General features: G+C 39.6%; 1 protein-coding gene across 1 annotated transcript in view; it reads right to left on the reverse strand.

The window, feature by feature from the left end:
* The window catches only part of SAMSN1 (SAM domain, SH3 domain and nuclear localization signals 1), a 36,426-nt gene extending 16,335 nt beyond the window's left edge, over nucleotides 1–20,091 (reverse strand). The window contains exons 1-3 of the mRNA XM_082051280.1: nucleotides 19,900–20,091; nucleotides 2,105–2,176; nucleotides 1,372–1,527 (exon numbers count right to left, since the gene is read on the reverse strand). Coding sequence (XP_081907406.1) covers nucleotides 1,372–1,527; nucleotides 2,105–2,176; nucleotides 19,900–19,956 — 285 coding nt within the window. The 5' untranslated portion in view covers nucleotides 19,957–20,091. The remainder of the gene's footprint in view (nucleotides 1–1,371; nucleotides 1,528–2,104; nucleotides 2,177–19,899) is intronic.
* Nucleotides 20,092–20,538: the final 447 nt, after the last annotated feature.

A 20,538-nucleotide genomic window follows, 5' to 3' on the forward strand; every position in this document is an offset into this window, starting at 1 on the left:
CTCAGGAATCACAGCTTATACACTTAATGAATTCAAACAGTAAGATCCATATTTCAGTCACAGGTAAGTTAGGGATGGTGTAAAGCTAAATGAAATAGTGATGAGCTTTCAGAGGAAGAAATTTCTTCAGCCAATTTCATCATGTCGCCGATGTGTGTGAAATCCTGATGCATACAAAACATCCTGCAGTACTTAATAATATTTGGGGAAATGTTAATTATTCATCAGTTGACTGATGACATCAAGATTACAGTGCATGTATGAAGTAGGAACCCATACAGGTACGTATAAGGCATAGCATTGAAATGAAAGACTATATTGGTTTTCAACAAGAACAGTACTTGTTACACCAGTCAACATTACAACCCATAGTTGAATCTGTGGACTGGTATTGATTGTCATAATCTCCTGCAGGAATGAAGATCATGCTACATGTGTGGCCAACCAGATAATTCATTGAATTTCCGTCATGTAAACAGTTGCTGCAAATGTGCAGAAGGTAAATATTGAAATTCTGATTTTTCTTTCTTATCACATATGGATTGCAACCTCCCAAATTTTAGCAAAAACGCAAACTAAACTTATGAAATAGGAATTCTTGTCTTTGACCTCCAAAAACTGTCTAAAGGTATCCTGTGAAATGCTATTTTCTACTTATGAACTTTCTTATTTATTTTGCCTACTTATTTGATATTGGCAAGTGTGGCATAGGATGCAGACTAGCTAGATTTTTTAGGATGGTTAAGTATGACAAGTCCTTTTTCCTTATGTGTTTTAAAATTCAGAACTCACTGACACAAGATACTGAGAAAATAGGGTTTGCAGTGTGTGAAACATTATATGTTTTTAAGTTTAAAAAAGATAGGTTCACTAAGATTAGGTAAGGTAAAAGCAGATAAGGTGTGTAAGTTGTCATGCTCTAGGATGCTGGATGATCTCTACAAAACGGACTTCAGAAATAATTCTTGCATTGAAAGATAAATTCTTCGTATGAAGCGTTTTGCTCAGGTTGAGTATCAGACTGCTGATGGGGCTCATCTGATACTCCCTTGTATCCACTTCAGGAGATTTTTTGTGATGCTTATAGAAATGGTCCTTGGTGACAAAACAAAATTCAATGATGTTAAACTCCTGTCTATCTTGGGTTCTTACTATGTGATGCTGTAATTGTATATGTGCGTGTGTGTGTACATTAACATGCACATGAAAGAAAAGGTACATACTAAAAGCTGTTTTAATTTAGTATGTGTTACCACGTTTTTATGGATTGTCATAACTGATGACAATTGAAACGTAAAAAGGAAAAATGCACATAACACTTTTACTTTGCATATGTTATCATCAAACACGAGATTCTTAAGCTGTATTTACCATCTCCTCAGAGAGTGCCTTGATGTACTTTCTACCCATCTTCTTCTTCATGGTAAGGGAAATGGCTCTCATCTTCTTACCCAAACTTCCTCCATTATTTGCTGCTTTAGTTTGTACTGCATCTCCAATGTCACTTATAGTCTCCAACTCAGATGTCTGATTTGAAATTAAAAAGTAAGAAACAGCTCACCACAACAATGAAATTCAGTGTAGCGGAATAGAAGTAGAAAAACACTAAGGACACCAATGCAGTTAGAATGACAGAAGTCAGTCATAATCATTTTCCTGGGGAATCATGTACCTAAAGAGGTGTACAGCACACCAGTGTATGTGTGAATGACAGAAATAAAATATTTTTTGTGATAGAAAATTTTGTTTCCCATTGTTTATTGTCCTCAATCCAAATGAGAATTGAGGGGATTTATGCCGGCTTCTTGTAAACAAAAATGACACATCTGTGGTTTGCATACACATGCTGGTTACTTTGGGTATGCACCAACCCGAAGTGTACTTCTGTCTTTTTGAAAAACTGTTTCTAGTCTTCTCATCAAAGCACCAAAATTTAGGTGCGATTCTCTTGTTCATTTTGGCAAGGACTCAGTTGCCCAGACAGATCCAGGTACACCAACAAAGTTCTCACCAGTGTAAAATTTACACAGTAGTTTCCTAATGTTTTCGCATAACTGTCATGGGAAAGTGAACTGAAGAAAGTAAAACTCTGTGTTATACAGACCTCAGCTGAATCGTCTGTCTTTGATATCGAGTGGTGCCTGAAACGGTCAAAGCTTCCAAAGCTGCTCGTGCGCTGTAAAGAAAGAGAAGACCAACCTTGACTCACTGCTGGCATTTTATTCTGTTATTAAGATTTAAATACAACTGTCAAGTCATCTGTTTGTGTTAAAAATTCCTCCCAGATCAGTGGACCGTGAACTGCTACATCCAGCCAGAAACAAACTACGAGGTGACTACAGGGAAAAAAATTTATGACTGTACTGCCAGAAGCAGAAAAATGAACAAAAAATACTGCTTCAAACAGTAATTAGATGGTGGATACGATTATGAGTTTTTCTACATTAGTTTCACATTACTCATGCACAGATATCTACGAGTTACTTCTCGGTAAGATTTCTGTCCATGAGGAAAAAAGCTGTTTCCATAAATATTATACAAGCCATAGAGTCGGTTATGGTGATGTAAACTGCGACAATTCACAGTTTACTCTCACAGCTGTAGAGACTCTATGGTTCTTTACCAACAGAAACCAGCAAGGACCAATACATGTTGTCCAAAATGCATATATTGCAGAGGGAGCAAGTAACAGAATAATCAAGCAGGCCATGTGTTTTTCTTCCCAATCCTGCAATTCGAATATCTGATTTTTTAAATCTACATGGGTACAATTTTCCCCTGTGCCACAGCTTTGCTTAACATAAGAAAGGCTGCATTACTTGAGCTGTGCATTAAGAGACTGTGAATGGATTGGTTTTACCGCCTTCTAATTTTCACTCTTTCTGTGTGTGGATAATTGACATGGTAAGGAGATTTTTGCAAGAGAGGTCATGCAGAAATACCTGCTAGACATGCCCAGGCAGAATTGTCTGACACTGCACTGCCAGTGGTGGCAAACTGCATAAAATCGACACTGATGACAAGTCAGAAGTCCCTTTAAGTGAAGCCCTAACAATAACCAGAAATCAGACATTTCTACAGTCTACCTTGTCTTAAAGAGCTTGTTTTTATGTCTTCACCAATACTCAAAGCTAAATTCAGAACTAGTCCTTTTTTTTGAAGTTCTTCACTTTTTCATACTAAATGACAGTCTTTTAATGCAGTATCAGAATTTGTGAGCAGGGTTTACTGTTATATACTATATTATATCACCTTAGTATATTTCTGAGTGTTCAAAATCCCCTTGCATTGAAAGATAAACTATGCTGAACTAAATAGCAAACCACAAAATAAACACATCCTGAATAAATTAATAAGTGATTTCACTGTTCGGTTACAGGTTTTCCTGTATTTATTAATCCATTTATCCTGACCATGTGATGTCAGCAAAACCAGTTCCTTGCTCCATTGCTTTCCTCCCTCCTCTAATCACAGGAGTCATCTTTTTATCTTGCCCTTGGTTTCTAATGCAATTTCCATGCTTTCTCCTGGCATCTCCAGGTATCATCACTGTCCATCTGGGAATGCCACAACTCTCTAAAGAACCTCTGAGCTTCTGGCTCTGCTCTACCATAATGGCTTTCCCTTCTTCTCTGCCAGCTAAGAGCTTTCACGAGGTAGCCTCAGAGGTAGCTGACTTAGACCATCCTTTGAGCAACAAAAGGAGAAAAGAACTGGTTTAATAGCCAGTCCCATTGCCTGCCTTTGTGTTGCAGACATGCTTAATGCCAGCATCAACCTGCTTTCAGCCAAGTTAAGGAGAAATCTCTCAGTGATGGTGAGAGGAACAGAACTGCCTGAACTGCACGGAAGACCACCCTTCCTGCACCCATCCTCCAGTTGCTGACCTAGGCGGCAGGGTTAGCAACACTGTGGGAGTGCTGTCTTCTGGAAAGCTACAAAACCAAAGACCTGCTTGAGCCAAGACCTATATATAAAGGATGAGTGTCATGAGGATGGAGCCAGGCTCTTCTCGGTGACAACCAATGGTAAGACAAGGGGTAATGAGTTCAAACTGGAACACAGGAGGTTCCACTTAAATTTGAGAAGAAACTTCTTCTCAGTGAGGGTGCCAGAGCACTGGAACAGGCTGCCCAGGGAGGTTGTGGAGTCTCCTTCTCTGGAGACATTCAAAACCCGCCTGAACACATTCCTGTGTAACCTCATCTAGGTGTTCCTGCTCTGGCAGGGAGATTGGACTAGATGATCTTTTGAGGTCCCTTCCAATCCCTGACATTCTGTGATTCTCTGTGAAAATGGTACCAGCTATGTGGAGCACACACGTACTTCCCCTCAGTGTCTCCATCCAGGAAGGACCTGATCTTATTCTGTCTGTGCTCATTAATCACAGGGTTACTACCCATATTAGCCCCTTAATCTCTTACACACAGTCACTTTTAAACTAAAAATAGTTTACGGAGAGAAAAAAGTAAGGCAAAGAAAAGCTACAGGATACCATATGAAAATACTTTGTCTTAGAGTCTCCATTTGAGAAGAAGAAAATCAGCATCTCCTGGAACACAACTGAAAATATAAGCTCCTTGCTGTTTCATTTCCCCATTTTCCCGCACTTATTTAGTAATGATTTCACCCTCCCCTCAAAAAAAATCGATGTTGACATAGCAGTGGGAGAGGCCTGAGTACAAACAGATGGAAAAGTGTACCCACATTTTGGGTCCATGTTCTAACCGCTGCAATTTAAGAAAAAAAGAAATAACATCATTTTTTTCACTAGCATTTCTGTGCACATCTAACCTGAAAAATAGTCTAGCCAAAGGTTATTTGAAGAAGCTGACCCAGATTTGTGAATATTTTTGGACAAGTAAAATTACATTTACTACTCACTGGGGAGGAAAAAACAAAAAAGAAAGAAAAAATTACACAGCTCTCCTTGTAATTGATTGTAATCTCCCAGAAAATCTCTGTTGGCTAAACGTTGTGGTTTATTTGTTTGTTTTTACCCAGTGAAATTGAAAAGGACAATTTGGATTGTACACTTTAATTTTATCTAAAATTCCCATAAAGAACTTTGCTATTAAGTAGATGAACAATATCCTGTGACAAGGGGTTAGCTCAATAGTATGATATAAGAACACAGCCCCAAGGATTATGGTTCTATTAGACAGGATTAACACCTTTCACTGGCTCGTCAACCCAGCCAAATGTTCCCTGCAGCATGGAACGGGAAGGATAGAAACAGGGAGACTGAGATTCACAGCAATATTGGGAAAGTATGAAATAGTCTCACACAGCAATCTCTAAACATACACTGACCTTTCTGTTGCATTCAATCACTTCAAGATGTCTAGTAGGAATAACTGTATATTAAAGTGCAGATGTGCTGCAAACACTTTAAAAGGAACAAGAGGAAAAACATTGTTTATTGTTGGTCTTACCTATGAACAGCTTGAGCACAGGGAAATCAGTTACTCTTTTTTGACCCTTGAAACAACCTTATATCCTACATGTGCAGAAGCCTCAGGCTATTTTGTAGTGTACTTCAATGTTGCTTCATCCTTATTAAATATTAATAAGGGTTACAGGATGATTTCCACTATTCCAGATAATGGTCTTGTTGCACTGGAGAGCACTAAATAGGGCTGCTTCAGCAATTCTCCATACTAACTTTTTCCATTAAGTAATCAATAACTACCACCTTTTAAAAATATATTCAACCCCATTATACTGATAACGAAAAGCAGATTTAGGAGCTCTGGGCTGCAAGGGGAACAGGGCTATTACTTTCAGTAGTGTCAGTCACTGCATTAGTGTCAGGGACCACCTACTTTGTGAAGATATGGACAGGCTTTATTTCCAGGTGAAGGGAAGCTTTTAAAGTAAATGCAAAGCTACTAGGAGAAAATATGCTATTGACTTTTGATACCAATATTCAGCATCCTATAAAGTTAAGTGATTTTTCTGTCTGGAATCATGCAAGAGCTACCAATGGATGTGTTAAGCAAATAAGAATTTGCTCAGTAAAATCTAATGGAGACATGAGCAGGGGAGAAATATTTTTATTTTCCCACACAATGACCGATCATATAATTTCTACATATCAATGCATTAACTTTCATCCCTTCCCCTTCACTATACCGAATTAGCATGATAGAAAATATCAAGGATATTTTTCAGTATTTTAAAACCTTCTTCCATCTTTTCCTATATCTTCAATTCCATGAAATCCAATAACTTTAAATAATAATTTTAAAGGTGTAAGTGCTATGTGATTACTGTTTATCTTAATTTGGACAGTCTGCAGTTGGTGATCTAATTTTTCTGTAAACAGCCTATCATTTTTCCCAGAAAATGGTATGGTATGCAAATAGAAAAACAACAAGAAGACGTTCTGCAGTCTGTGTGTTTTTGTTATAAAACTTCCTTCCCTTGTTGGGCATATCATAGGAGAAAAAAGGTAATTCTTATGATAAACTAGTCAGAGCTTCTCCATGTCTAAAGACAACCTTTGAGCCAAAACTGGCAGCAGTTATCCTGCTAAATAATTATTATGGGTGATACTCATCTCATAGTTTCCTTTGGACAATTTACACTGCTCAGAGATCTGGTTCCCTGCTGTGAGAAATTCTAGCGCATTATGTTTTGCTTCAAGTTCTATTCAAAATAGCTTTTAAGTCCAGCACGAAGCAATGGCTTTGTGCTGACCCTCTTGCACAAGTAAATCTCTTGAAATTCCTCCATGCATTTTCATTTTTAGCCTCAATTCATCCTTAGACTACCCAGACTGTGCAAGCTGTACAGGGGCAAATGCGGTCATTGGGAATAACAAAAAGAGAGCTCAGCATGTTGCCCAATTTCCTCGCCTGCCACAGACACTTTTGTTCTTCCCTCTCTGCTCAGAAGAAGCCACAGTAGCTCCCAAGAGGACAGTCTGTGCTTGCTGCTGTGATCGATAGAGATAAGTGGAGCTCAGGATTTGATTCATTTCATCTGCTCTCTGATGCTCCTAGTGCCTCAGGAAGGAGGAGACTACTCTGGGAAGGGAATGAAGACTCACCAAAGTAGAAATGAATATTGCCACTCTGCTAGCTTATTTTACTGCTTGCATAGGTAATCAAATAAATGGTGTCCTAGACTTTCACAGAAAGTGAGATAGCAAATTTTAGCTTTGGGGATGTTCTGTGAAAAACAAGCAAGCAAACAAACAAAAAATCTCAAAAACCAAAAAACCCCACCACAACTAAAATCCCCTCATTTCTGTTTAAAGAATGAGAATTTGCATACAAGATTCAGTAGCTCTCCAAAGAGTAATAGAAAAGTAAAAGAAAATAAAAGACGTTGTGACCACTTTACCTCGGGAATTTTTTTGTATTTACACATTAGTTATACATATAGAACTTATGACCACCAATCAAGCCATTAATATAACCTTACAGCCCACGCAAAACATGGCCTAAACCTTGTACTTTGCCAGTCAAAAGCAATAAAAAAGATACAGTTTGTTCTTGCAAACTCAAATAGGGCAATCTACTGAAATGGCATTTTTAACTGGCTTAAAAATGACTCTATAAAAGACTGGTTGTAGTCATAGTCTGGTATTCAGTAACTGCATGGAGGTGGGCAGAGAGAGGTCTCTGAATAAAATCACCACCATGAAGCATCAGAGCATATACCCTAATTTTAATGATGGAAATGACTGGAAAATAAAAACTGTATAAAATACTGACTTAATCATAGTCAACACTCCTCCAGGTCAACAAGCTTTGCCTTCCAGAGTAAACACTGAGTGGCTGTTTTATCAGTACTGCTATCTTGTACCAGCCTCTGTCTCTCAAGCCTGAACTGATGCTGACACGAAGTTTGTGGTTCCCGATAACCCAGTCTGCACGTCAGAATTTCCACCAGAAACTCGGTTCTCGAGTCCTTTCAGAGGGCACCTTGTGCAGGACAGGTGCCGATGCAGCTGAGAGCAAGGGGGAAGCTACCCTTCATGAAGTTGAACAAGGGCAAGGTGGTTTGCAAGGTCTATAAGTCTTCCTCAGGCAAAGGCAAGCCACGTAGGAAGTCTGAGCAAAAACGCAATTTTGTCTGGCAAAAAAAAATGTGCTGTGTTGATTGAACGAGTTTGTGAGGGACTAAATAGGGAAGCATTTTAAGAAATGTTGATCTTAACACTAAGAAAGTTTTTTTGCAACTGAGTGTTGCAAAATGTATGGGGGGAGGGGGTGGGGAGCAAATCTGACTCCTCTTTAAATGCACATTGACCCTGAATTTTGAGAACCCTTGTTCCTGCCCAGTTGCTGCAGAGCACTCTCAGTTCCCAGTGAGAAAAGTCACTTCAAGTGCTCTCCTGGCACTCTGTCCAATTCTGGGAGTGTGCACACAGGTATTTGCAATAATTATGTAATTAAGACTTTATTATTTATATGACATTTAATTAAAAGTGACTTTCAGTGGCACACAAAACCATGAAAAGCAAATGACTTTAAAAGAAGGTTAAGGATGTGTGACAAACTCACAGGAGCTATGAAAATGACAGTTAAGGACTTGGCATGATGTGCACTTCTACCTCCCCGCTATCCTTTTCTACCCTTCATTTACACATGGGCAGAAACATTGAGGGACAAGCCTAGAAATCTTCCTTCCACAGGCGGATCACAGATCTGTGACTGCAGTAAAGCGGAACACTATCTGAGTAAAGATTGGTTAAATACAATATAAGCACTGCAGGTGTTGATCTTTAAGCCCTTAAATACCAACACCTTTCTTCTCCTGAAACTTCATCTTTTCTGAACCAGATGAGTGCACAGACAAGTTCATATTTTAAAAGTGAATCACCTTGCTTCAGTTAAAGTCCTTACCCAGTTTACTTATACAGCACAATGCTGTGTGTTATCCAGGTCCTGACTTTGCAGGGTTCAGCTGGATTTCTCATGGGAGTGAAATTACTCACATGCGTTTTTGCAGAATGGGCTTTAAACAAAGAAGAAAATACCTGTGCCCAAAGAGGAGACGAGCAGCATGCAGCCCCCAAGGGCTCAGTTTAAAGGGAGCCCCATGCCTGCCCAGCACACGGGGAGTGGGCAGCCAGCATCCTCCCCCAGAGGAAGTGGGGATCTCCCACACGCCACTACCATGAATGCTCCCACACCGGAGTAGAAGTACTGATAAGGATCCTACCACCTCGTCCGGCTATACATAGACGGCATGCAGAACAGTGCAGGGAGACACAGCATGTCTGAGGGCTTTGCTGTTCCTTTTGGCAAGCCTGAGAAGCAATGACAGCTGCCAGCTGCAGCACGCTTGCCTGCCAGCCCCGGTGCGGAGCAGCAGGAGATAGGCAGAAAGTATTCCTGCCTGGTGTGACGGTGTTTTGGTCAGAGCCTCTGCAACTCAACTGTTGTAACACAGCCTTACAAGGTCCTCTACAGGGGTTATTTTGGTGGCAGACAGAGCCTCCTTGCATGTCTTGCACTTCGTTCATGCATGTTGTGGGAGCTGGTCCTGCTCCTAGGGAGTCACCAAGAATAAAAGGCAGCTTCTGCATTCCTTGCCAGGGAGAGGCACATATTCTGTGGAAGGTGTTCCTTCAAGTGACCTTCCAGAAGGAAACAAGATTAAAAAAAAAATAACCTCTAAGTCATGGTTAGGTCTGACCATCCCAAAAGCTCATTTGGGTTTTTGAAGAGTAAGCAAACTTCAGGAAACCTTTATACAAGTTTTACCGCTGTCCTGGAGTCTTATCCTTGACAACAGATAATAACCAATAACAAGCTAATTCTAAGAAACTTGGGGGAGAGGGGATAAAGAGAGTTAGTTTTTATTACTTTTAAATGAGTGTTTGATACATCATGTTGGTTCCTCTGATTAATGTTCACAGCAAACTCAGCCATTGGAGTTGTAATGTTTCTGCAAGCCTCCCTACAGCAAAGCTCAGCCATTAATTCAGCGGCATATGTCAGCTCAGCAGAGCAAGGTCACTCTTCTCTTTCAAGGGGAACCTTTTTAGAAATAATAAAACTGACAGAAAGTTCTTTTTTGCATGCTTTATGTCACCTGAGGTTGAGTGCTGCAGTTAATATCACAGAGCTTATAAACATTCCCATCTTCAGCAGTCTCCAACCCCACTGGGCTCTTGGAACCTCAACTTTTTTTTTTTGTTTAAGTAATATAGTGACAGCTTTATGTGGGGCAGATATACAGTATGTAATCCTAAATGAGTAAAAAATGAACAAATCTTTTCTTAGGCTTTTTAGAGGAGAAATTTTGGAAGGCACTAAGAGACTGCTGATACTGCAGTATGCATTTAGGATGCTTGTGCTTAGAGAAAAACATGTAGGATTAGAGACTTTGTCTCCATGGATGCTTGCAGCTTTGGCTAAAAGAGAGCAAATTTTAAAATGCCATGAGTCCGCCTTGTTTCCATTTCACTGTTAACTGATACTGCAGGGTGGAAATCTGTATAGGCATGCAAAGTAAAGAGAACACAAAGTTAATTGATCTATTTATGGAAAAAAAATTGAACTTGTAAATAAATAAAGATGTGTTAGTCATCTGTTATGATAATTGATTGTGACTAGAACTTATTTATCGGGATACAAATATTACAGAACATGATATACAAACTAACTAGCTGAAGAATAAGATCCAAACAATAGGCCAATTTTCTTCTCCTCATTATCTCCCTTCAGACATCCTGACTACACTTGATTAATGAATTCATAGTGAGATTAGCTGAAATTGCCTTAATGGAGATGCACTACAATAGAGGAGCAAAATTCAGTTCAGTATCTATCATCAGCCAATGTGAATTTTAGTGTTTCATCAAATCTATATGTCTATTTATTGACATAAATTTTTTTCTGGGAAATAATAAATAAATAAAAGACTGTACTCATTACAGTGGGATAAATTTTGACTCCTTTAAAATGATGACCAGTGTCACCGTTTTTTCCCCTTCATCTATCCTCCCTTATCACAAGGTTGAATTCCAATGTCGGCTTATTGCCATCCACGGGCCAAAGTTATCCTTATTGTGTAGTTGAAGAAAGCACATGTGCCGCTTTACTGCAGTTTTGCAACTTCAAAAATGGGACATGCTTGCACAACATATACCTGGGAATCTAAAATATGCTCCTTGGAAATCTGAACTGAAAATAAATTCAGTAAGCTTTTGGTTTTGGACCAGTGTGGGACCTGAAAGAAGGTTTCCAGCTCAAGCTTTCCTTGTGATTTAGCACTGCTGAAGATACTTAGTGCGGAAGTTATGATGTGTTAAATTAGGTATTTTATCTTTGTAGCAGAAGTTCTATAATTGCAATTCCAGGAAAAAACAAAAATAAAGCAAAACAAACAAACAAACAAACAAAAACCCCATCCAACCAACCAAAAAACAAACAAGCAAACAAAAAAAAAAACAAACCAAAACAACCTAGTTGTCTGAACACAAGATAGCATCCTGACTCGAGTCACTCTTATACCAAAATCAACAGCTCACTGGGGGTACTGGGTACAGCAAATGGTACTAGCCTAGTATGGGCACATCAACTCCCCTCTCTCTGTCTGATTTTCTCTGTGGCAGTGGGGTTATTGCGATCACAGCTCAGTGGAAAACTACAGTTTCATCTCATGAAAAACAAATGTACCACATGCTTGAAGTGTGCTTTCATTCTGACACATGATGAAATTGAGACTGAGTTTCTCACTCCCCCTCTGCTCCTGCAACTTCTGTGAAAACCACACATAGTTGAGATGATGCTACTGAGGCACAAACATAAGCAAGGACTTTGAGGTGTTCTTTGAGGTTATTGCATCTGGAATATTGTGTCCAGTTCTGGGCCCCTCAGTTCAAGAAGGACAGGGAACTGCTGGAGAGAGTCCAGTGCAGGGCAACAAAGATGATTAAGGAAATGGATCATCTCCCTTATGAGGAAAGGCTGAGGGAGCTGGGGCTCTTTAGTTTGGAGGAGACTGAGGGGTGACCTCATTAATGTTTATTAATATGTAAAGGGTGAGTGTAATGAGGATGGAGCCAGGCTCTTCTCAGTGACAATCAATGGTAAGACAAGGGGTAATGGTGCAAAATGGAACACAAGAAGTTCCACTTAAATTTGAGAAGAAACTTCTTCTCAGTGAGGGTGACAGACGACTGGAACAGGCTGCCCAGGGGGGTTGTGGAATCTCCTTCTCTGCAGATATTTAAAATCTGCCTGCACACATTCCTGTGTAACCTCATCTGGGTGTTCCTGCTCCGGCAGGGAGATTGGACTAGATGATCTTTTGAGGTCCCTTCCAATCCCTAACATTCTGTGATTCTGTGATTCTGTGAATCCCAAATTCAAGGCCATACTCCAAATCTTACTGAAATCTGCCCTATTGCTGCAAAGGGGATCGTGCCAGCTAGAAGTTTTTAAGCTTTCATGAATGGGTAGGAATGTGTTGTTTCTTCCCATTCCTTCAGATACTAACTAAAATCCCAAACACATAGTTTTCAAACATTTTACCACAATTACCAAGAGACCTCAATCAAGCAAATGTAAGCTCCGTTATAGAGACAGGAAGAAAATTATGGAAACACCCCAGTAGACAACAATAGAAGAGCCTTGTCAAGTACTTGTAACTAGAATTGAATGACTACTCTACCATCATCAGTCATTTCATGGACCCTTTACACAGGCTCCGAGCTACTCATCCATCAGTAAACTATGACCCTTTTCCAGCTCTGTTAAGTAGTTTTTTGATCTAACATCTGATTTTTAAAAAGAAGGCAGATAGACAGAAGTATAAATGAAAAACAGAACAACTGTGCTGAGTGAAAGCAATTCATGAGTGGTAAAGCTCAGCACCTACTTTGCAGCAGAGAGTCAACCTGCGTGAGCTCGTTCAGCTGCCTCAGCCACTTTGTCATCTCATCTTCACACATCTGCTTTTGGCTGTGCTGTTGCTAAGTGAGGCTGATTTCTTTATCTCACGGCTGCAGGCTGTCAGTGACAAAGCTCCATCTCTATCTCAAACATAACAGTAGAGAGAAGACATGAAACTGCATCATAGCTTTTCGATGTTTTCTGGTTGAACAGCACTCTTTCAGTGCTTCTCTCTCTGAAGAAGCCATGACAAACACTGCAGTAAACCCTAAAGCCAAGTACTCAAGTATTCCAGTAGCCTCACATCTCACTTGCCTTTCTACATACCCAAAAGAACCGCAAATGTACCACGCCTTCTGAATGAGGTCAGCATGACCAAGTCAAGGAACTTACAATTTCCTATGGTTCTCAAGGAAGTAATCATTCAGCATCCCATGGAAATCAAGGACAGGAGTGTGAGGTTGCTTGGTTGTTCTTGTGAAGATTATAAAAGAGAAGAAGACATCAAAGCTTGCGCTGGGCGATGGTTAGAGATGACAGACCCTTTGCTGCTGACATTCAGCTTAGCAGAAAGATGACAGTAGGTGTTATGACTGTCAACTAAGCAGCCTGAAGATTGTGTACAGGTGAAGCTGTTATCCAGATTTCTGTGTATCCATGGAACAAAACAAAGAGGTGTGGAGAAAAAAAGTAGCAGTACAGTATGTAATATGAATAGTCAAAGAAGGAGCTTCCCTGAAGCAGTTAAAAATCTCCAAACTTTTCCCTAGGTTGGAATTTCAGCCTCAAGTCTGGGAAGAGGAAAAAAAGTAAGAACTATTGTTAAAAGGGTGTAATTTAGGGTTCTGTTGGGCAGGGAGGGGTCGAGTGCATCCACCACAACATGCTCTTGGGTGCACTGTAAGTGGAATAAGATACAAGAAGCTAGAAAGGTATGATCGAGAAGATATACAGGAGAGATTTCACTTGGGAAAAAAATAGGTGGTCATTCATCTTCCCATGGAATATCAACACACGTACAATACACCTTCATCTGATGTATGAAACAAACTTTTCCATTAGGGTGGTTTAAAGGACATACGTCTTGCTAAACATTCAGAACATATATAATCTGGAGCATGGTACCAAGCAGCAAAATGTCTAGCAAAAACACTGCCATTGCTAATTTGTGGAAGAGAGTGTATCTGTTTCTAGCAACTGAAGTAAATCTGCTGTCTCTGTTGCAAGTTTTCAGAAGATAAAGGTTAAGGGATAATGTGATTTCTGAGGCCCAGAAGAGGGTTTTTTTGCCTTCTCTGGAGTGGGTATTGCCAGAGGTTTCTGCCCACAAATCACAGGGTTGATTCTTCTGGCTGAAGTGTTTGTAGCCACCCACAAATTGCTTATACCAACTGGCCATTGATGGCTTTATAATGACTTCAGTCTGGATTTATGCTATGACACAAATTACTAGAAGAGTGTTGAGACCTACAGAAAACTGTAGGCCACATCCTCTACCTGTCCTGCCCATACATAGTTACTGCTTTTTTCCAGAAATGACAGATATGCTAGCCAATGTTTCATTTGGGATATTTTGCGTTTCCTAGAAACACAATATTGAAGTATGTCAACCACTCTGTAAATCTAATTAAAATATTAGAAGGCAACTAATGCTGATTTATGTCACCTTCATAGTTGTACTACTGTATTTATCAGAGAGTACAATTACAAACTATGTGGTTAATAGCCTGGTTTCTAAAAATGGCTGGAGAAGGTGGTACAAACATCTTGAATGTTCTTGTTTGCTTAGGAAAACAAAGAACCAAACTGGATTTATGACTCTAAGCAAAATGAATACAAATGTGGAAAATATTCTCTTTGGGAAATTTTCTCTTACTTGTTTTAAAATATTCTGCTATTAAGAACTTAAGCCTGTCTAGTGAAGGAAAACCAGGACAGGGAAGAAATAAGAAATTACCCAAATTTTGAGTAAAGTTAGTGAAAATTTAAAAGGTGATGTAGACAAGGGAACACACAAAAAGGCCAGGACTGGACCAGTCCACAGATTTCATTTTTTTTCCTTTGGCACATGAGCTATTCAAGAGTTGTATGAACCCTCAGTGACCCTGTGTGTTGATCTGAGCATCAACATCTGAAGTTTGGTCATCCTAATCAGCCTCCTGTTCTTTCCCCACAAAGACCCTGGAGTCTTACTTTCTGGTGAGAAAAGAAAATTCTTCAAATTTCAAGACCTTATGAGAAGAGATATGCTAACATATACGTTAAGATGCAAACAATTTTCTGAAACTGCTCTTGAAAAACAAAATTGGCTGATGATCAAGAAGATGGTAATACAAATGGAGAAAATATACCAGATGTAAGAGGAGCAGCAATATGATTTTTAAGGCTTTCCACTCATACACAAAAAATAAAACAAGATTAATTCTAACCTTGTTCTGTTTTTTTTTTTTTTTTTTTTTTTTTTGTTAAGCCCGAGGGAGACAGGAAACACCTTCTGAAGTGTCACCTGCAATCCTTTTTACCCCTTCTGCACATACATGGTTATTACAATTATTATTTTTTCTTTCTCTGAACCCTCCCTGATAAAGGCACACAGGTATTTTTTTCACTATGAACTAGGTTCTTAAAATTACAGCCCAGATGTTGTCATGCATTTCTTCTTATTTAACAGAGTTGAAATGGATTTTGACAAACAGTCTTTCTTCAAGAGGCAATGCAGTAAAGACCTTTAATGACAGAACTATGTGTCGTCTTTGCCTATAAGCATAAATTTGCACAGCGGGCAGCACGGTGAAAACAGCTTATCATCAACTCATCACCTCTCATCATTGTTAGAATGAAATGCAAATGGAAGCGAACATCACTTCAGTCATGGTTGTGAAAATTAGCATCTGTGACATTAGCAGTGGCTCATTTATTATGTGCTCTAAATTTCAGGAGGTAAGAAAAGAATATAAAACTTGCTATTTTCAGAACTCTACCAGTCTTTACTTTTGAAATAAAATTAAAACCCTCAGCTTTCCCAACTCAAGGATAAATCATAGTTAATATTCATTTATACTGAGCATCTCTTCACTGCAGATCTTGTCCTACAGAAGATCTAATAAAGTCTTAAATTATTTTTGGTCTTGAGGTTTGCTGTACATACTTTCTATTTTCTTTAATAAGTGTTCCCAGGAACCACTGTCTTAAAAAAAAAAAAAACAGTACCAAAAAAACTAAAAAACTTGCTTCTACATCTATCTGCACTAGAGGCTCCAAACACTTAGGCAAGCAATAAACTTTACTCAATGACAAATCTCATTGAACTCGATGGAATCACAGCTAATTTATTCTTCTAAGCATTTTCACGATCAGAATCAGGCCTTTTGTGAAGAGTATATAAAAAGTGGAAATTCTGGCCTCAAGTCTATGGCAAAAATGTACATTGGTTTCCATGGAGGCAGGGTTTCATTTAAAGCTTATAAAAAGCAAAATTATTGGTATGAAATAGTACTAGGGAACAAAGTTGCACATTAAAATATTTCTTTCCATTGGATTTGCCACTATTTTCTCATAAACCTGAAAACAAGATATTGTTTATCACCTAAGTAAGTGAATATTGATTTAATCAGAAGCTTGGACATATTTTTGCCTAAACAAAATGCACAGCCATTGACCCTGCATTGTCTTACACACCAGAAGTAAGTTGAGTTTCAAGCACTGAGTATATTTGGAAGCAGAATAAGGAAACAAAAACGTCTCAAACCTTTAGCATAAACATAGATCAACTGTCATGTAGAATTATGACACAAGACTTTCTTCAGTCAAGCCAGAAAAAATGACACAAAGTCATCTTTGTTTCAGCTTGAAGTAAAGCCAAGAATCATCAGGCAGTTCTCAAGTTTACTATGTCTGTAGGAATTTGAGAGAAAGAGACAAAAAAGTAATAGGCTCTAGCAATACATTACATCCTGTGAAGTGGCCAAGACAATACAGGAATGTTTTACAGATTATTTGCACCTTCCATTGTCATTTGCACCTGGTCAAATGTGCAAAACAGTGCGAAGTGGAATGCAAGGCAGCTGTGAAGTGCTTCAATGGTGTTTTATTTGTATAGTGCCAGGATATGGTGCTTCCTGAAGCATATGAAAAAGAGAAGACTAGATCCTGTATAATTTCTTAGAATGCTTTTTCTTACCATTTTCTAAATCTGCTTCATGCCACTCCCCACACACACTGACACTTGTAATGTCATAAGGGCCAAAGAGGGGAAAATCCAGGTGATTTAAGAGGTCGTTGTTCCATCCCCTAAATCAGCTGTTCTCCTCCTTGCCAGGTCTCTAAGGAGTGATGGGACAGACTGAACAAACTGAAGCACATCTAGTACAAGCATCCTTCCCCCCACTTGCTGTAGTACTTTCCTGTCTGCAAGTAAAACCCCAGCAATGCAGGTGACACACGTGCTCCCTGCAGTGAGCTCCTGCAGCTGGGCTGACTCTGGCCATCAGCATGACCACAAACCTCAGGGCTCGGTGCAAGACCTGGTTTGTTTGACCTCAGCTGCCGACAAAAACAACTGCAGCACAGCACAGCTACACTGTATAAATGAAGCTGTGTCTCATCTGTCAGAAAAGAAAGGGGGATAGGTGAGGACTGAAAGAAGTGCGGAGAGCGAACTGCCTCTTGGCGGCTGTCCTGATGGGGGGTGCACAGGCTCTGTCATGATAGAAAGTTATTTAAGGTCCCAGATAGACAAACAGACAAGGTTAGACAAACTTGAAATAGAGAGCTTAGCCCTTCAGTTAGTTGAATTTCAACAATTTTAAGGAGGGTATTTTTAAGCTTTAGGATTTTTCTTTTTTATTTCAACTACCAGGATCCTCAGCTGATGTACGAGGTATAAATGTACAGTTCCACGGCAGTACGTGCAGCTATAATGAAAAACATTAACAAAGGATCAGAATCCTTCCAGTATCTCTTTTGAAAACATTTCTCTCACACTTCTCTCCCTGTATTCTCTGGGATGACACCAGGTGTAGGTTTTTTCTGCCTAGCAATGAATGTTTATTTATTTAGTTTACATACAAAGCATATGGTAGTTATATGCATATTGATGCATATGCAAGAGCTGCCAGATATACAAAGAAATTGTTAGCATGACCGCAATGCTGCGGAAGTCCTGCTCTATAAAGAAACAAACTTGCAACTTTTTCATTACAATGGGCAAGCATCGACCCTTTAATAGCAGACACTGAGAGTTGAAAGATTCAATTTTTTGTCTATGTAGCACATAATGGATCTGCAGAACTCCCTTAAGCACCACAGTAATCAATGAAGTAAAGTAAATGCATTGCACGCAGAGACTGACAGTTAGATACTGAAAATATGTGTTAGCCCTGCATTGGCCATTGACTTGCCCATCACTACTAGAAGCTTTATACAGGTAGAACGAGTTGCCTTGAGAAGGGTTTTAACATCAGCCTGTATGGCATTCCTTCATCTTTATCAAAAGGCATAACTTGATGCTGATATGCTTCACATCAGAAAGTAATAAAAGCAAGAGGATTAAGAAGAAAATCCTGCTGAAACACTTGAATTAATGCAGAGAAGCTCATCCAATTGTGTTAAAGACAACTGGTCGCTATGGGTAAGAGTCAGTTACCTAAAAAGATCTTTTTGGTGTCCTCTTTGCAGCCTTAAGTAGCAAACCTGATTTTCACTTAACACTCCAGACCTTATGGCTCTCACGTAGGTCTTGTGCCAGCCCCGTATAGATGCATTGGAGACACTGGGACATCTAAGCCACCTAAAGGCAAGGTGAGGTAGCCCAGGACCTCCACAGCGACAAGGGCATCCTGCCCTGCGAGTGTGCGGAGGTGCCAGATGTTGCCTGTGCAGAGCAGGGGCAGCCAGGAAGTGACCTAGGGAAGATGCTTGGGAAATTCTGTAACTTCTGTCGGGAGGTAAGGACCTGCACCCTACGTTACACAATTCTGTATTAAGCAACGTAAGTATTTGCGTTGCTTCCACAGGGCATGTTTCGAAACATGCTAAGATTTCTATTCTTTGAAATCCATGGAAAAAAACATGAAATTTAATTGTTAATGAGTCACAGTCTTAAACTACAAGTGCAATACACAAAAGCCAATTCTGGATAAAACCAGAAGACATTCCTGCTGAAATAGTGTCTGCAACAATATGTAGGACTCAGAAATTACGAAATGAGTTGTATTCCCAAACAATGAGAAGATAGGTCTGTAAACTAGGAGAGAGTGAGTTACTGAAACCACTGATACACTAAAAGGCTTTTCTAATAACTTATTTAAATTTTGAGCACTGGTAATTTGAGGTAGAAGTGGAAAATGAAGCGCTCAGGTCTAGCAGTAGCTGTTTCTCTTCAGGCTTACAGTACGCTTGCAAAGGTCACTGCACCCAGTCCAGGGACTGAAATTTCTAGTACAGGACACATCCTTATGCATCTTGCAAACTCTCTCTTTCTTGCAACTCCAGATTGTGGAAAGTGTCCAGTGTAGCATATTAGCAATTGATTCAGCGTGTTTATTTCAGGTTGAAAGTATAATAATTTCCAGAAAAGTGAAAATGCCAAACATGGATTGCCAAGTACCCCCTCCTCCTCTGATTATGATGATGCAGAAGTAAATTTATTGAAATAAGGAACAAATTTAATAGCTTTTCTAATTCTTTACTGACTCTCACACTCTTTTGCAGGACATCATCAGTTTATCATAGGTGAAAGGAAGAGAGGGGATTTTTATGAGCCTCTCTGTGAAAAGACTGATGCAGACATACAACAACAGACAAAGTCCAGAACAAGGACCATTCAGCACAGCTATAGCAGCTTCACAATGATGATTCTTTGAATTAGATCACTACTTCTATAAAGTAAATATACACAAATACGTTCCTGAGATTATGCCATGGGGGCACTTGCACATCAGGAAATCCTGAAGCTAGGATTTAAAAGGAAATCCTCCCTTTAAAAATTGTTTACAATTCCTGCTATTATTCATTGTCAATAAAAATTCAATATTCTTACCTTTGGCTTTTGACTTTTCTCCTTATCAGACACGTTAGATGGTTTTCTCTTCAACATTTTTGATTCAGGCTTATCCAGCTGATGTGCAACTGCTCCTGGCTTCTGACCAAACTAAGTGCAACAAAGCGTACTGCACAAGTGTACACCACTTACGCCGTTCCTTGTTCTACCAGGATGTGACTTCATGCAGCTGCTCTGCAGCATGGGTGAGTGTGCTGAAATCTTCGGCTGAGGAGGGAAAGAGGAAGAAGGGGAGGAAGTGACGGGGAAGGAAAGAGAGAGGTGCACTGAGGAGATGAGTTGCAAATAAGGATAGAGTTCAGGGTGGGAAATGCTCTAAAACTTATCTCCTTCTGTGTCACCACCAGGCCTAAGTGAGGCTTTGGACCATCTCAAGAAAATCGGCCTCTTTTCCAATCTCATGTTTTCTCACTCAGCCTTGTGCCACTAACCGCACTCTTCACTTCAACTTGTGCTGGGACTTGAATCTGAAGGAGTGCTGTGGTTCAGAGGACCAAGGGCTATTACACCCCAGCAGATCTGTGCTGTGGCACATGGTCTAGCTGGTCCCTAACACCTTCCTTTCCCTCTTAGCTCTACATTAATGCAATAGAAGCAAGGAGATTGAATGTCACCATT

Source organism: Streptopelia decaocto (genome assembly GCF_964273445.1).
Source record: "Streptopelia decaocto genome assembly, chromosome: 1".
NCBI lineage: Eukaryota > Metazoa > Chordata > Aves > Columbiformes > Columbidae > Streptopelia > Streptopelia decaocto.